Source organism: Euprymna scolopes, chromosome 12 (assembly GCF_053919585.1).
Source record: "Euprymna scolopes isolate OS-2025 chromosome 12, ASM5391958v1, whole genome shotgun sequence".
Classification (NCBI taxonomy): Eukaryota; Metazoa; Mollusca; class Cephalopoda; order Sepiida; family Sepiolidae; genus Euprymna; species Euprymna scolopes.
In genome coordinates, this window is record NC_136493.1 from 133,501,394 (window position 1) to 133,516,752 (window position 15,359).

The 15,359-nt window shown below is 34.3% G+C and overlaps 1 protein-coding gene across 1 annotated transcript in view; it reads right to left on the reverse strand.

The window, feature by feature from the left end:
• LOC145291494 (cholecystokinin receptor-like) overlaps positions 1-7,340 on the reverse strand; it is a 529,253-nt gene extending 521,913 nt beyond the window's left edge. Inside the window, exon 1 of the mRNA XM_080137397.1 lies at positions 4,177-7,340. Coding sequence (XP_079993523.1) covers positions 4,177-4,606 — 430 coding nt within the window. The 5' untranslated portion in view covers positions 4,607-7,340. The remainder of the gene's footprint in view (positions 1-4,176) is intronic.
• Between the last annotated feature and the right edge of the window lie 8,019 nt (positions 7,341-15,359).

The window sequence follows — 15,359 nt, forward strand, 5'->3', positions numbered from 1 at the left end:
CAAAATCAAAAATGATCGATTTAGAAAAAATAAAAAATAAAAGTTTGTATATATGCATCCTCTAAATGTTAACCTTAACAATAAAAAATATAATAAATGATAATATTATTCCATGTGACTCACAGCTTTTTTAAAATATATTTTAAAGTAAATGAAATCATTAGTTTAGAAAATTACCTTAAATTTAAAGTTTATCTTTGTACTTTTGAAAAAGTATTTGTTCTCATTTCATTCATCATTTGAACTCGTTTTATTAAATATGCATATATTTTATATATATATATATATATATATATATATATATATATATATATAGTTTATTAGATATCAATTAATCGACAGATTTAACTTTATAATATATATATATATATATATATATATACACACACACATATATATATACATATATATATACACAAACACACACACACATATATATATATATTTATATATATACATATATATAAATATATAAATATATATATATATATATATATATATATATATTAATAGATATAGATATAATAATTTAATGATCTAGAGACACGTGTTTCATTATCTACGACTGATCAGCGGCGAGCGGCGTGACAGAACCAAGCAAGATTCGAAACAAGGATTCAAGAGTTTAATGCTTTTATGTTTACCACTATGATAACTCACGCTAGTGCTGGCATTTACCACGGTCAAACATTTATATTTTTTACTAAATGCTAGTTGGTAATAATTTTCCCTTCACGAATGAATGAGGGGCGATATATATATATATATATATATGCATATGTATATGTATATATATGTGTGTATATATATATGTATATGTATATACATATATATATATTTAATATTTAGTTATCTCTCTTTATATGTCCGCACACAATCACGCACATATGCATGCATATATATATATATATATATATATATATATATATATGTGTGTGTGTGTGTGTGTGTGTGTGTGTCTGTGTGTGTGTCTGTGTGTGTGAGAGTGTGTCCATATTCAGAGAGATGCAACCAAGTATTATATATATATATATATATATATATATATATATATATATATATATATATATATATATTCTTATTACACGGAAACTTCAGAGAAACACCTGCTTCATTCCGTGCGCACGTGTGTGTGTGTGTTCCAATTTACAATGCCTCCCCACGGGACAGAATTAGACACCAGGGTCGTTTTTTAACGTGGAGAAAAGAAACAAAAATAAGAATTGTCTCAGTCGTGAAGGATTTCTCCTCCACTGACAGAGAACAAGAAATTGATGTGCAGCATCTTAATGGATGATCGAATTCATTTGGATAAACACGTGGTTGACATAGATGTCTATATGATCGTTACCGATACCATGCGTTATCTCACCCTATCGTTGTCCGTGTCCACCTTTCAACTTCACTCTCTCTCTCTCCCTCTCTCTCCCTTTCTCTCCCTCTCCCCCCTCTCTCTCTCTTTCTCTCTCTGTAATCTTTATTTTCTTTCTACGCAACACCTATCTCTGTCTTTTCTAATTGCGTATTTCTATTTTCCCCCGTATTTTCTTCCTTTCTCGCACTCTCTCTTTCACACACGCACACACACACACACACATTCGCTCACACATACACATTCGCTCACTATTTTATTTATTTCTCTTTTACTTTTTTGTCATTTCTATCTCATAAATATCTCACTCTTCCTCAATGCTCGTGGTTATATCTCGATTCCCGCTCTCTCTTTCTCTCTCTCTCTCTTTCTTTTTCTCTCCCTTTTTCTATCTCTCTTACACACACACACACATTCACACACGTCTTTATCTCTCTCTTGTTACTTTTTTTTCTTTCCTTTATCTTAAACTTTTTCGCATCTTAAGTCTGACATGTCTCTCCTCCTCTCGTTATCACCACAATCGTTTTCCTCCTCTTTCCCGTTTCTCCCCATCTCTCTGTATCTATTTCCACTCTTTCTTCAGTTATCCATCAGTTTGTATCTATCTATATTATATTATTATTAGTCTGTCTGTCTGTTACACTTTTTCTCGGATACTACTTGGTCGATATGGCTGAAATTTTATATCGACCTTTGTTATGATAAGGTGCAGTGAGCTAAGTAATATGGTAACCGTTCGAAGCACGGTTGGAGATTAATACGGATTAATATAGATTAGTCACTACTGTATCACATTTACTACAATAAGTTTTCTCAGAAACTACTGAAATTTTATATGGATATTTATTATGATAAAAATACAACAAACTAAGTATTATGGTATCTGTTCGATGCACGATTGGGGATTAATAGCGATTAACAGGAATTAGTGTTTCATGTAAAACTGTTCACTAATTTAACCATATGCAACCATCAATTTGGAATAATGCTCTAATTCTCAGTCAATAGGCTATAATTTTGCCTGTTTCGATCGATCGATGCCTCTGTTCAATCTCGAAAGACAAAGGATATCCCCTGCTAGGGCAGCTGCGCATGTAATTGTGTGGCAAGAGTTGCGCAATTCCAAACCACACCTCTCCTAAATCGGCACTGTTTGAGTCCAGTTGTAAGGAGAAGTCCAGGACGATTGCAAACAATGCCGAGATAAGCAGAGAGCACATACAAATGGCCACCTATTTAATACTGACCCAGGTTTATAACGGGTAAAAAGTTGACTTAATATATATATATATATATATATATATATATATATATATATATATATATATATATATATATATATAACTTCGTTTCTTTCTTCCTTTCTGATTTCATTATTTAATCTACTGTTCTCTCTTTCTTTATCTATCGATCTATCTCTCAATATATATTTATCACTCTCTCTCTCCCCCTCACTCTCCCTCTCTCCTTCTCTTATATGAGTATAGTTATAACCATCTTTCTAGTCTCTTTTTTATCATACTAGTGTTGTTAGAGATTCCATATCGTAATTGAAATAGCGCCATCAATAAGTATTTATATCCCTCCCACCGCGGGAGCATGTAGTACAAGGCCGGAAAGTTGTGACAGTAGAGCAGCAGCGTATAAGAGGTAGCGCGCTCTGGCCCCGGAAAATGTATTAGCTGTCCCGCCGGTATTTCCCAGTGGGAATGTCTCAGACAATTGGCAATGAACCAACCCTTTCATAAAGAGAGGAGGTAACGCCGGAGGGTGTAGATTTTCTAATACCAAGTAGAACAGATACCTTAATCTGACAGAGCGGATCACTGTCTGTAAAACTTATTGTCGAGGATGTATCTTCGACTGGAATAAAAATACTACTTTGGCTGTTCCAGATAAAGTTTCAATATAAGCCGATATAAAAGTTAGTATATAGTTACCATCTTTATAAGCAAGTTCGACGATAATTACAGCTGATAATTTCAGGTTTTTCATCGTTTCGTGTCGGTATAGAAAAGTTATGAAACTTATTTATCTTGATTAAAATAATTTTAAACATTTTTTTTTTCGATTTATGTAAATTAAATAAGTATATTACTTCAAATTTTAAAGGAGGTAAATCCTGGGAGGATAGATTTCCTCGGACTATCCAGGACAGGCTCCGCATGCCGATATAGCATGGCAAGAAAAAACACAGTAGACCAATCTTGGTGCTTGTTAAAATAGAGTCAACAGATCGTTTTTTTTTTTTTTATGTAACCACATATTTTTAAAAAAATCGATCTTATTAAGCAAAAACAATAGTACTTACTTGTTATGTCGAAAATTTATGAAGATTTATTGAGTAGAAATTATATTTATAGTTAAAAGTAATTTGGGGGGTTGCATTTTCCTTGATATGAACACCTTGAAGATTGCGAATACAGAAGAAATACTTATCTTCCTTTTCGCCGCTTTAATGGCTGACGTATTGTTTTAGACCATTGCGATAGATTTTTCTTTTATTAAGACACAATAGCAGTTGTTCTACACGGTGAATTGTAATTTTTTGATATATTACTATTTCCGACATGACAATTTTGAATTACTATTTTCGACATAACAAGTAAGTACTGTTTTTTAACCACATATTTAAAAATTGATCTGTTAATTCTATCTTAAAAAGCACCCCAATCTCTATCGGAATGAGTGCTGGAGGACATATCCTCGATCGTTATCATTCCACGACTTCATGACGTCGTAAATCTTCACAAAACATTAAAAACAATCTTAAAACAAAGAACAATAAATGGTGGACTTACCTTGTAAATATCGAATCATGACACAAATAACGGCTCCAAAAATGAAATTCCTTAACAAGACGGGTATGAGGGTGAATGGCATACAGAAGACGGCCAGTAACAAATCGCTGATGGCTAAGTTAAGCAAGAAAACATTAGTCACCGTCCGCATCCGTTTGTTTTGAACCAGCGTAAGGATGACCAACAAGTTACCGCAGACGGCGAACAGGAAGATGGCCAAATACGGAGGTATGAGTACCTCATGCCATAAAGTTGTGTCTTTCGATTGACGGTGTTGCCACCTGGTCTTATGCCCCTCACGATCGTCCGACAGCGAAAAGTTTGGGTAAATCCAGGTGTTGTTGTTTTCGGACAGAAAGGGCCAGGTTGTTGCCAAGATATCGGAATTTTTGTCGGGGTTTATTGTGGGATCTCCCTTGGATACGTTCATTTTGTCCCCCTGCCTTTTCAGCTGCTTCCCCGTGAATACAATTTTTTTTAAGAAATAAAAAAACTTTTAACAACGAAATTATTATTTTTATTTATTAATTTGAAAGCTTATCTAAATTATCCGGTTTAAATTTTTAAAATAAAATAAATGAAAATATGGGAAAAACTATTTCGATTTAACTTTTATTTTATTTATTTTTTTTTTTTCAATCAGAGCAGACTCTTTTTTTATCAAAAAAAAAATGGCCACCGTAAAAAAAAAAGTAATAAAAGTAATAATAAGCTAAACGAACCGTTTTAGTCGTCAAACTTAATTTGAAAAAAATAGCCAGAAATTTGGATGGGAAAATGAAAGACTAATATTTCTACATAAAATTAATAAAAACTAATTCAATCAATCGATTGACTCACAAGTCAGCTACTTTATCGATCTGTGATCTTACATTGATATCCAATGATACATCAAAGGTAAACTTTAAGAAAATATTGATTGTAGGTAAATTATGCAGAAATCATATCAATCCATCCATGCATCCATGTTAACATTTTGGTCATGTTAAATTGCTTAATTTAAATAAATAAACTAAAAATAAATCGATTATCAAACATTAACTTATTTGATTTGTCCCTATTTCTTCTTTTTATCAAAGCGCGCAACAATAATTACACGCAAATAACGCATTTTTTCGCGCGTGAAATCTGAACGCACATTTTTTTTTGTTTTATTTTTTTCCTCTTATTTGTATGATTTGAATCGGGAATTGTTAACACTGTTTTTGTTGCTTTCGATTCCGACTAAAAAATCATATCAAAGAGAAACTAAACGCGACACATGAAAAGGATAAATAAGTGACATGCCGCTTAAAACATATTGAATACGCGAAAGTCTAATATGATAATGAAAATAACTTCGACGGTGTTAAGTTAAAAACTGAAAGAACGGAACACGACTACGAGAAAAGCAACTTCTGAATATGTCCTCCCGTAGGCGTCAAACCCGATGTAACGTTAGATCCGTAAGGGGGGATCGTAATAATGAATAGATATTAGCAGGGAGATATTTTTTTGTGTGAATTTATAAATTATTAAAAATTGATAAGTGTTTTTGAAACATAACTTTTCTTGTTAACCCTTTAAACGTATTATACGCACACCTATATATATATATATATATATATATATATATATATATATATATATATATATATATATATATATGTGTGTGTGTGTGTGGGTGTGTGCGTGTGTGTGTGTTAATAATAAATATTTCAAATGGCCTTATACATTAGTATATATTTGTGATGTGTATAAGTAGGTTTCAGTTATATTATTGAATCCGTTTTGTAATTAGGGATTTTCGAGCGGAAAGCCGACTTATGCAAGTGCTAAGTTTGCGATATATTCAATTAAGTTGATATTCCTAGAGATGTAAACTGCATTTCTTTTTATTTTAGTGTTTTTAAATAAAACACTCAAAACTTCATTAAACTATATCTATGTGCATGTGTGAGTGATTGTTTTTATATATAAAAGTGTGTGTGTGCGTGTGTGTGTATGCACGTATGCGTGTGTGTGTGTGTGTGTATTTTTATGTAAAAGCCGACTAAATTGTAAATCCCAGAGTCGATCTATTTGATTGCAGCGTTTTTTTTTTTTGTTTTTTGTTTTGTTTTGTTTTTTTAGTCTTTTTTTCCAAGCTGTGCACGTAATTGCAACGCTAGTATGGAAACATAGGCTTTCGTGAATAAAGTTTGTTTTCGATGGTGGTAGGTGTAAGACAGAGCTCGATAAGTAGATAGAGAGAATGAGAGAGAGAGAGGGGGGGAAAGAGAGATAGAGACAGAGAGACAGACAGACAGAGAAGAAGGAGGACGGAATGATACAGAGTGGAGCAGATCGATAAGTAAATAAATATTAGACAGTAGAGAAGAAAATGAAAAAAAGAAAGGAATATATAAAGATAGATGGATCGATACAGACCGGTGGATAGTTGGAAAAAGAGAGAAAGATAAATAGGTATGAGAGCGAGCTAGAGAGAGAGAGAGAGAGAGAGAGAGAGAAAGAGAGAGAGAGAGAGAGAGAGAAAGAGAGTGGAAGGGGGGGAGATAAGTGATATGCAAACAACTTCGTATTCGTATCAAAGTGTAGTATCTATTGTGCCGGCAGACAGAGGATTAGAAATCATGTTCGACTGGGGCAATTGTTTTGTTTTCTACGAATTCAGAGTGCCGCATTTTAGAGGCGCTGGTTTTCCCCACACGAATAAGACAACCCTGTGACGAATCATGCTGTCATGGGGATGCAAGTAGATAAAAAAAAAGAAAGAGAGAGATTAAGAGAGAGATAGGGTGAGGTGGGGGGGGGGTAAATAGGTAAAACGTTACTGAACCAATACAGTAAAGAGAGAAAAAGTAAAAGAAAGGAATGAAAGCTTAAAATTGACAGGAAAGAGAAAAGTGTGAATGCATTTCCATGAGAAAGAAAGAGAGAAAGAAAGAAAGAGAAGGGGAAGGGCTAAACTAAAATGCAGAGGAAGAAAGAGTACGGTATTGTAGATGTCGTGTTATTATCGTAACGTTAGTTTCGTGTGGATATTTTGGCGGGAGAAAAGAAAAACGATTACTTAAGTGAGGGGGATAACGCAAAGGACGATAGATAGAGAAAAGAAAGAAAAGAAGGAGAAGAGAGGATGAGATGGAATGGATAATAAGGGGGAAAAAGAGCGCGATAAAGACAGAGCCAGAGCGGTAGAGAGAAAGAGAGAATGGAAAACTTAGAAAAGGAAAGCGGCTCAACTAAAACTGAGACAGAGGCTTAGGGTACAAACACACACACATATATATATATATATACATATATATATATATATATATATATATATATATATATATATATATATATATATATATATATATATATATATATATATATATATATATACGTAGGTATGAAAAATATGCACGGAAGAAATTGGATAGACCGACAGATAGACAGAGGTTAGATGCGTTGACGGGCACAAACACTGTGCGTTCGAAAAAGACGCGCAAACGTTGTTTTTTTTGGGGGGGGGGCTCAGAGGAAGTGCGGCTGCCGTTGCGCGCGCATCATTCAAAAGCTTAGTTTTCCATTCCACGTTGCTTTCGTCAAGTCAAACAACAACAAAACCACGGCCGCTACCGCAGCCCAATCCTCCTTCCGGGGACGGTGAGAAACCTCTTCCCTTCTCAATCGCCAACCTGGAACCGATGTGCCGCCTGGCCGCCCACACCGCTCTTTCCAATGTGCCACGGAAGTGTTTACGACTTTAGGTGACTCCCGGACTGGAGAAGAGATGTGGGGGAAAAAAAAATGATGAGGATTGGAAAGAGGAGAGGGTGGGGGCTGAGTGAAAGTGAACGTGAAATAATAATGAGAACCGATGTGTTTGCAATGGTTTTCCTCATTCAACGATTTCGATCGATTTGGATGCGGGATATTTCGCGCGGACGGTTAAAGACAGAAAAAGAAAAGTTCACAAAAAACAAATAAACAAAAACCGCTTTTTAATTATTTGGATTCTTCGGACTCTTTCCCACAGAAGAGACGCCGCGAGGTGTTTCTGATCTATCGTTATTTTCATGGCAAGTGCTCGTCTGAGCTCAAATTTATGATCCGCCTTTGCGAAACTTTCACAAAAACAAAACAACCCGACTAACTACAACCACTATCAACAATTTTCCCCATTCTCTATGTGTACCTAAATCTAAATGCAAATTCTATGAACAAAGTTTAATTTTCTAGAATTTCTCGCCCGTGGAACTCTGTTCCGCTGGTCTGCTTTCCGACTACAATATGGTTGTCTTCAAGTCAAATGTAAAAAAGTTCTTGTTGATCAATCCTAATTTGAAGAAAGTAAAAATGCATGCCTATCTATCTATCTATCTATCTATCTATCTATCTATCTATCTATCTATCTACTGGTCTCTCTCTCTCTCTCTCTCTCTATCTATCTATCTATCTATCTATCTATCTACCTAACTATCTACTGGTCCCTCTCTCTCCTCTCGCCTCTCCCTCTCTCTCTCTTTCTCTCTCTCTCTCTCTCTCTATATATATATATATATATGTGTGTGTGTGTGTGTGTGTGTGTGTGTGTGTGTGTGTGTGTGTGTGTGTAAAGTCTAAGAAGTTTTTTAACCTTAAAAACCATATAACATTTTTCTAATTTAATTCTTAGGCTTTCGTTGAAACATTATCTTTCAGTAAGTCACTTAACCTCTCGCGATCGCTGAATCAACTAGCTTCCTCAAACTCACGATAATCTAAAGTTTTCAAGGATCATCAGTTATTTGCCATGAAACACTGTTTTAGGGATACAAAAACAATACGGTATATTAAATCATGGCTCCCCAACAGTGTTGATCAAACATCATCTCCTTTAAACAAAAGAACAGAAAATGTTCCGGATATTGGAGCCAGTATTTTACTTTAAATTAATTAGGCTAACCTAGTCATGCTATCAAAAATAATATTTTCATCACCAATATCACTTGGCCTAATCGCTAACAAAAAAGTATATTATTTTAGTATTTACACATCTACTGTATTTGAATGGTTCCGATGAATTTGCAATAAATACTTATCACCCCCTTTCTCTGATATATATATATATATATATATATATATATATATATATATATATATATATATATATATATATATATACGGCATAATCGCGTTGACACACTGGTTCTCGTAAGATCACCGAAGTTAAGCAACGTTAAGCCTGGTTAGTATCAGATGGGTAATTATTTGGGAATTCTAAGCGCTGTATGTGTTCTCTGCTTATCTCGGCATTTGTTTCCAGTCGTCCTGTACATACACTTCACTTGCCACTGGTATTTAACGATGTCGTCTCAAGAGATCTGTGGTTGGAGATTGCTCACCTCCTGCCACAAAAATTCCACGCGCAAGCAACCCTTCATGGGTATCTATAATCTGTCCAAGCCTATATATATATATATATATATATATATATATATATATATATATATATATATATATATATATATAAGATTTATTTATGATATCTTTGAAAGACAGAAAATATTTGAAATATTTTAAATTTATATATGAGTTTTTTATACGTTACTGATGTAGTTTTGGATTTCCATATTGATAAACTTTGATTAGTTTTATATATAGTGAATTATAAAATATATATGGCGATTAAGCTACACTAAATATTCCGCGCTTCATCCACTCTATGACTCTTCAGGCTTATGCGAATAAGCCTGAAGAGTCCTAGAGTGGATGAAACGCGAAATATTCAGTGTAGCTTAATCAGCATATATATTTTATAACTTACTAACTAGCTCTACCTACGTATTGAGCACTTTTGAAGTAAATTTATGTGAGTAATTAAGTAGTTATATATATATATATATATATATATAACTACTTAATTACTCACATAAATTTACTTCAAAAGTGCTCAATACGTAGGTAGAGCTAGTTAGTAAGTTATAAAATATATATGCTGATTAAGCTACACTGAATATTTCGCGTTTCATCCACTCTAGGACTCTTCAGGCTTATTCGCATAAGCCTGAAGAGTCATAGAGTGGATGAAGCGCGGAATATTTAGTGTAGCTTAATCGCCATATATATATATATATATATATATATATATATATATATATATATATATATAGAGAGAGAGAGAGAGAGAGAGAGAGAGGGGGAGAGGGAGAGAGAGAGAAAATTTAATTAAAAACGGTAAATTATACTTTAAATGAATTTATTATTCCACTTGTTTCTCAAATAAGAATATCTTTTATGTAAAATTTCAAATGTTTAGACCAAAAATTGTCTGAGTAACTTGGTAGAGACCGCAGAGGTCAATTTTTTTAAAATTTGACCCCTATTATTACTCCTTAACATTTATTGTTTTGGGCTCAAATCAAGTTACTAAGTGAGATCCATGTCCAAAGAACCTATATCTAAAATTTCAAGTGTTTAGATCCAACATTGTCGGAGGAGTTTAATAGAGTTTTAAAAAGTCAAATCGTTGAACTTAACAGGCAAATTTCTGGCCGAAAACGGATTATAAAGATTTTCCCAAATCTCAGTACCATGTCTATCAAATTTCGAGTGTGTACACTTAAAATTGACAGAGTTATTGCGTAAGGAAATGTACACAGACACACAGACAGACACACAGGCACGTTCAGTTTGATAGATATATAGATTAATAGCAAATATGATGGCAAGATATAACTAAATAAATATTTAAAATGAACCATTAAAGCGAGTATGATAATATGAATCACATAATGCAGTATTTAATTGTAGAATGATAAATAAGAGCATAAAACTATATTCTATACTTAGATTTGTATGAAAAATGAAATATCAAATTAGAATACGGAATAGTAGTTAATTGAAATATTATAACATCTACATTGATCGTAATGTTTAGACATGTTAAACTTTATATTCCTTAATTGGAATTCATTTTTGAGATGAGCATTATATATATTAATTTATTTTTATTTCGGACTATTAGTCTCATCTTTATTAGTTGTTGTTTTTCATCTTTTATTGGATTGTTTATTCACAACGTTTTGGCCAACTAATTCCTCTGGCCTTCGTCAGGTGGTAACCGCGACGGATAGGAACTTCCAATCTCCTAACTGCATTCTCAGCCATCACTGCCATCCGTAGTTGTTGTCGTCTCACCACATTTTTGGCCAATTGACCTCTTTTGGTGGGATTGAAACCGCTATCTTCAGACAATATTCATCTGGAACCGTAGAGATTCAACGTCTCTATCAACTGCGCCACGGGCCCCGAAGGGCGATCAAGGTTGGATTCTTCGATCTTATAAATCTACGTTTATTTATTATCTGATCTTCCATAGTCGGGTCCGTACCGATTGGTATATATATATATTATTCCTTAATTGGAATTCATTTTTGAGATGAGCATTATATATATTAATTTATTTTTATTTCGGACTATTAGTCTCATCTTTATTAGTTGTTGTTTTTCATCTTTTATTGGATTGTTTATTCACAACGTTTCGGCCAACTAATTCTTCTGGCCTTCGTCAGGTGGTAACCACGACGGATAGGAACTTCGAATCTCCTAACTGCATTCTCAGCCATCACTGCCAAAAAAAAAAAAAAAAATGAATTCCAATTAAGGAATAATATATATATATATATACTAATCTGATGAGAAGTATTAGGCTTCGAAATACCTTGGTATAAAGAATCCCTTTATCCTTCAACTAAATGTATGTATATCCTTATTAAATAAATTACACATTCTCATTCTATATTTTATAATATATAGTGTCTGTGAATTCATTTTCCACTTCTATCGTTATATATATATATATATATATATATATATATATATATATATGTGTGTGTGTGTGTGTGTGTGTGTGTGTGTGTGTGTATGTGATTATGTAACCGAATAATTATTTTCTTATGAAAACATGACTGTAAATGACGTGTTCTTTTTGTTTTTTTGTTTTTTTTTTTAACTTTTTCATGTTTTGAAAGTGATTCAATTTTTCACAGAAATCAACAAACTAAACCTTTCTAGCGACGAGGGTTTTCTAACCGACCGGTGACCTTTTGTGAGAGAAGCAACGACTAGCGACTGACGACATACCTTAGAGATCACCTAGAAAGCGAAAGTACTGTTTTAGTATTTCAGAAAACCCGTCGGTGTGGATAATGTGTTGCCACAGAAACTTAGTGTGTGTGTTTTGTGTGCCTCAGAGGTAAAATTGACTATATATTTCTGGTTCCAGGATATGTGAAAGGTTCGGGACTAGACGATGTTACATTTATGAATCGCGTTTAGCTTGTAATTTACATCGACTGTGAACAAAGTCCGTTGGAGCAATAGTGGGTTACAGCCACCCCTAGTGGGATATCCATTCAAACTGTAACAAGATCTGGCACAAGGCCGGAAGGTAGTTACAAGGCACTCTTCCGGGATAGACACTCTGGTCAGATATAACAAATAACCGAGAACGCACCTGTCGGCATTCTCCGGTGATGCCCCTCTTGGCATTCAACAATTACTGCCGCTTCTTTCGAATGTTAAAGTAATCTTTTGGAGGATGCACCCCGTTGGACCTGAGAAATTAAAACGGTAATGCAATACTAAATAGACTTATCGATTAGTGATTAAAATGTTATTTCAACCTAAATATTACTTTTCGACATCTATGGTTATACCAGATGGTGTATTGATCTGAGCATTCTCATTATAATAGCGTAATCCTTACTACTTTCGTGTTGGCTCATGACAAATTAGAAACGAGTATTTTGTTTGTGACACGATCACTAGAAAATTGCCTTCCAGGGCTAAGGGATTCTTTCAATCCAGTTTGGGTTCTCATCGGTTTCTTTTTCTTAGATCGATTTCCTTCACAGCAGTCATTATACATCCCGCATGAACTCCCACCCCCAGGAGGCTAACAATTGCTACATCTTGCCAAAGGGTGATCTGGAACAGCTCCCGAAGGTATTATACGTATCTATATATCTAAATACGTATAGTACCTAGTCTTCCCAAATCGTCACTCATTTGTACCTAGCCAGACTCAACTTCGTTATCCATCAGCAATCATGCGAGAATCCTTTTGTTAAACCGCGAATAAAAAGCGAATATCACAAGTATATATAATTACTTAGTAGAGCACTTGAAGCTACTTTGTAGTTAAGGCTGTCTTATTTGTTTAACTCCGTTCTTTTTATTGGTTCATCCGACAAGAGACGCAATAGTAATGGAACGAGATCCTTTAATGTCATGTTGGCTTTTCTCTACTTCAATGTATAATTTGAGTTAATCGGCATCTTTATCAGCGCTAGTACAACGCAAAGCACAACAAATTAGATACTTTTCCACCTGAATTATTGAGCATAGTTGTAACACAGAATAGAGAAACGTGATGCAAATGTTACCGATACAGACTTTTAGGCGTGTTTAAATTCCGTCGAAGCTCTGATTGGTCGAGCTAAATTTACGTGTAAAAGAGTAGATGTACTTAAGAGGTGCCTCCAATAAGTTTCCACGCTTTTTTTGTTCAGGCATTTAAAATTGTCGTTGAAATTTCAGTATGTTATTGCTATAGATCTTATGAGATGACTGACCAATTTTTATGACTTCAGGCTTAAACGAACATCTACAGCAAGAATTGAAATACACCATATTAAAGCCTGATTGTCACAGTTGGTGAATCAAAAAAAATGTATGCCCGATGTGAAGGCAGTTTAGAAGAACAATATGCAATGAAAATCTGTTTTAAACTTATTAAACAATTAAAAAAAAGGCAAAAGGAACACATTGAATGCTTTAGATTGCTTGTGGACCATCTTGCATGAATCTAACATAAGTTTTTGAGTTGCATAAGAAATTCAAGGAAAGTAGAGCGTCTGTGAAGTAGGAGTAAGGAAGTCAGAACAGCCGAGTTGATTGATCAATTAAAGAATTTCATGGATAAAGATTGTCGTGTGTCTATAGAGACAATAAGTGCACATTTTGATGTCGGTATGGGAACTGTACACACAATTATTCACGAGGAATCGAAGATGCGGAAGATTTGCACGAATGCACTCCATCCTTGTCATAGACTATTTGACCAAGATGGATATCAAGACAGTTCATCACCCTCCCTATAGTATAGACCTTCCTTCCTGAGACTTTTGGTTATTCCCTAAGCCAAAAGAAAAACCTTAAAAGCAACCGTTATGAGACAATTGAGGAGATAAAAGAGGCTATGGCTGGGGGTCATTAACACACTCACACAGGAGAACTTCCATGGGCATTTCATAAGTTGTTGGAACGGTATAACAAGTGCATTACAGCCGGATAGGATAACTTCGAAGGTGACTAGAGTTCCTTGGATGTACTATTAATAAAAGTGCCCATACGAAAAAGTTCGGAAACTTACTGAACGTACCTCGTGGATGTGTTCAAGATATTAGGTTCAAGATATTAGGTTCAAGATATTAGGTTCAAGATATTAGGTGTATTAGGTTGAGAAGAAAGTTCTCGCGGAATTTTCAAATTTGATGCACTTTCAAATAAGTTTCCACTATAATACCTTTACTTTATATATCATTTTAAAGAGCGTTTTTAGCACTATATAATCGTTTAAATTACAATCGTTTTCAATTAATTATGCATTCTTTTCAGAATGTTGAATACGAGATGGAATTTTTTTTTTCACAATGTTCTTATTTTAATTCAAACTAGGCCGAAAAGCTACTGAAACTGTACGCGGTATTAAAGAAGCGTTTGGCCCAGGAACTACTACTGAATTCACAGCATAAGAATGGTTATTTAAGAAATTTAGTGGCGACGACGACAGTCTTTAAGATGATGAGCGTAGTGGTTAGACACCCCATGTTGACAACGATCAATTAAGAGCCTTAGTTGAAGCCAATCCACGCAAAACTGTTCGAGAACTGAATTAGACGTAACGTATACGATTTCCAACCACTTGAGAAAGATTGGAAAGACAAAAAACACTTGATAAATGTGTGCCTCACTAATTAAATAAAAAGAAAAACAACGCTGGTCTGAAGTGTCATCTTTCCTTCTTTTACGCGAGAAAGACCAATTTCGTGAACCGCTTGGGACTTGCGATGAAAAGTGTTGTTTTTTTTTACGACAACCGACGACGCTCAGCTCAGTGACTAGACACTGACGAAGCTCCACGACACTTCCCGAAGCCAAAATTGCAA